Here is a 2,746-nt window from a genome sequence, read left to right on the forward strand (position 1 = left end):
TGTCACAGTGGGGGCAGGTGGAGGGGAGGTGTAGATGATGGTGGTAGTAGGGGTGTCCATGATTGCAGGCAGTGCCCACAGGTGACAGGACGCCGAAGTACGAAAGGAACTAAAACGGTGGGCAGCGACGAGCACTGGGCGGCGGCGAGCACCAGGAGATGGCGGCTACAGCAGCAGCAGAAACAACAGCAGAAGCTGCAGTAGCAGCAGCGAGCACCAACAGACCGCAACCAGGCAGCGGCAACAGCAGCAGCGAGCATTGGGAAGCGGCGACCAGGTGGAAGCAGCAGCAGCAGCAGCACAAGCACTGGGAGACGGTGACCAGTTGGCGGCGGCAGCAGCAGAAGCAGCAGCAGCGAGCACCAGGAGACACCCAGGCGCCGGCGGCAGCAGCAGCAGCAGCGATCACCGGGAGATGGCAACCAGACGGTGGCGGCAGCAGCAGCAGGAGCAGCGGGCACTGGGAAGCAGCGACCAGGCGACGGAGGAAGTAGCAGCAGCTGCACTGACCACTGGGAGGCAGCAAACAGGAGTCGAAGGCAGCAGCAGTAGTGGCAGTGAGCACCGTGAGGTGGGGACCAGGAGGCAGAGGCAGCAGCAGCAGTACCAGCAGCATGCACAACGAGGCAGTGACCAGAATGCAGAGGCAGCAGCAGCAGTACCAGCAGCGAGAGCTGGGATACGGTGGCCAGTCAGCGGAGGCAGTAGCAACAGCAGCACCAACCTCTGGGAAGAGGCGACCAGGAGGCAGCTGCAGCAGCAGCAGTAGTAGCGAGCACCGGGAGGCAGGGACCAGGAGGGAGAGGCAGCAGCAGCAGCAGTATCGAGCACTGGGAGGCGGCGTCCAGGTGGCCGAGGCAGTAGCAGCAGTAGCAGCGAGCACCGGGAGGTGGGGACGAGGAGGTGGAGGAAGCAGCAGCAGCAGCATCGAGCACTGGGAGGCGGCGTCCAGGTGGCGGAGGAATTAGCAGCAGCAGCAGCAGAAGCGACCTCTGCGGGCGGCGACCAGGAGGTGGAGGCAGCAGCAGCAGCCACAACTAGCACTGGGAGGCAGCGACCAGCCAGCGGAGGCAACAGCAGCTGCAGCAGCGCACAGCGACATGCGGCGACCATGTGGCGGATGCAGCAGCAGCAGCAGCAGCAGCATCGAGCACTGGGAGGCTCGACCAGGTTGCAGAGGCAGCAGCAGCAGCCGCACCAACCACTGGGAGGTGGCGACCAGGAAGTGGGTGTAGCAGCAGCAGTAGTAGCGAGCACTGGGAGGGGTAGACCAGGAGGCAGAGACAGCAGCAAAGAGTACTGGGAGGTGGCGACCAGATGGCGGAGGCAGCAGCACCGACATCTGCGAGGCGGCGACCAGGACGCGAAGGCAGTAGCAGCAGCAGCAGCAGCAGCGAGCACTGGGAGGTCTCGACCAGGCGGCAGAGGCAGCTGCAGCAAAAGCACCGACAATTGGGATGCAGCGACCGGGAGGCCGAGGCAGCAGCAGCGAGCACTTGGAGGGAACGACCAGGAGGCAGAGGCAGGAGCAGCAGCAGCACCGACCACTGGGACGTGGCGTCCACGAGGTGGAGGTAGCAACAGCAGTAGCAGCGAGCACTGGGAGGCGGCGACTGGGTGGCGGAGGCAGCAGCAGCAGCAGTACTGACCTCTGGGATGTGGCAACCAGGACGTGAATGCAGTAGCATCAGCAGCAGCGAGCACTTGGAGGCGTCAACCATGCAGCGGTGGCAGCAGCACCAACCTCAGGGAGGAGGCGACCAGGAGGCAGCTGCAGCAGCAGCAGTAGTAGCGAGCACCGGGAGGCAGGGACCAGGAGGGAGAGGCAGCAGCAGCTCGAGCACTGGGAGGCGGCGTCCAGGTGGCGGAGGCAGTAGCAGCAGTAGCAGCGAGCACCGGGAGGTGGGGACGAGGAGGTGGAGGCAGCAGCAGCAGCAGCATTGAGCACTGGGAGGCGGCGACCAGGTGGCACCGGAAGTAGCAGCAGCAGCAGCGACCACTGGGGAAGGCGACCAGGAGGCGGAGGCATTGCCAGCAGCAGCAGCGAGCACTGGAGGCAGCATCCAGGTGGCGGAGGAATTAGCAGCAGCAGCAGCGACCACTGCGGGCGGCGAACAGGAGGTGGAGGCAGCAGCAGCAGCCGCAACAATCACTGAGAGGCAGCGACCAGCCAGCGGAGGCAACAGCAGCTGCAGCAGCGCTCAGCGGCACGCGGCGACCATGCGGCGGTTGCAGCAGCAGCAGCAGCAGCATCGAGCACTGGGGGGTGGCCACATGGAGGTGGAGGCAGTAGTAGCAGCAGCGCCGACCACTGGGGGTGGCAACAAGGAGGTGGAGGCAGTAGCAGCAGCAGCACCGATCACTGGGGGTGGCGACGAGGAGGCGGAGGCAGCTGCAGCAGAAGCACCGACGACTGGGATGCAGCGGCCGGGAGGCCGAGGCAGCAGCAGCAAGCACTTGGAGGGAATGACCAGGAGGCAGAGGTTGGAGCAGCAGCAGCACCGACCACTGGGAGGCGGCATCCACGACGTGGAGGCAGCAACAACAGTAGCAGGGAGCTCTGGGAGGCGGCGACTGGGCGGCGGAGGCAGCTGCAGCAGCAGTACTGACCTCTGAGAGAGGGCGACCAGGACGCGAAGGCAGTAGCAGCAGCAGCAGCGAGCACTTAGAGGCGTCGACCATGCAGCGGTGGCAGCAGCAGCAGCAGCAGCACTGACCACTGGGAGGCGGCGACCACGAGGTGAAA

General features: G+C 65.5%; 1 protein-coding gene across 1 annotated transcript; it reads left to right on the forward strand.

Annotated features, from left to right (window-relative positions):
* Positions 1-415: 415 nt before the first annotated feature.
* LOC126471350 (neurogenic protein mastermind-like) lies at positions 416-1,648 on the forward strand. Its single transcript, XM_050099471.1, has 2 exons — positions 416-768; positions 862-1,648. Exons 1-2 carry the CDS (start codon positions 416-418, stop codon positions 1,646-1,648), a joined length of 1,140 nt encoding a protein of 379 aa, XP_049955428.1.
* The last annotated feature ends 1,098 nt before the right edge of the window (positions 1,649-2,746 follow it).

The sequence above is a fragment of the Schistocerca serialis genome, chromosome 3, assembly GCF_023864345.2.
Source record: "Schistocerca serialis cubense isolate TAMUIC-IGC-003099 chromosome 3, iqSchSeri2.2, whole genome shotgun sequence".
Classification (NCBI taxonomy): Eukaryota; Metazoa; Arthropoda; class Insecta; order Orthoptera; family Acrididae; genus Schistocerca; species Schistocerca serialis.

Coding starts and splice junctions, on each gene's coding strand:
- LOC126471350 (XM_050099471.1), top strand. CDS start 416: ATGGCAACCAGACGGTGGCGGCAGCAGCAGCAGGAGCAGCGGGCACTG. Junction 769..861: donor CAGCTGCAGCAGCAGCAGTA/GTAGCGAGCACC, acceptor TGGCCGAGGCAG/TAGCAGCAGTAGCAGCGAGC.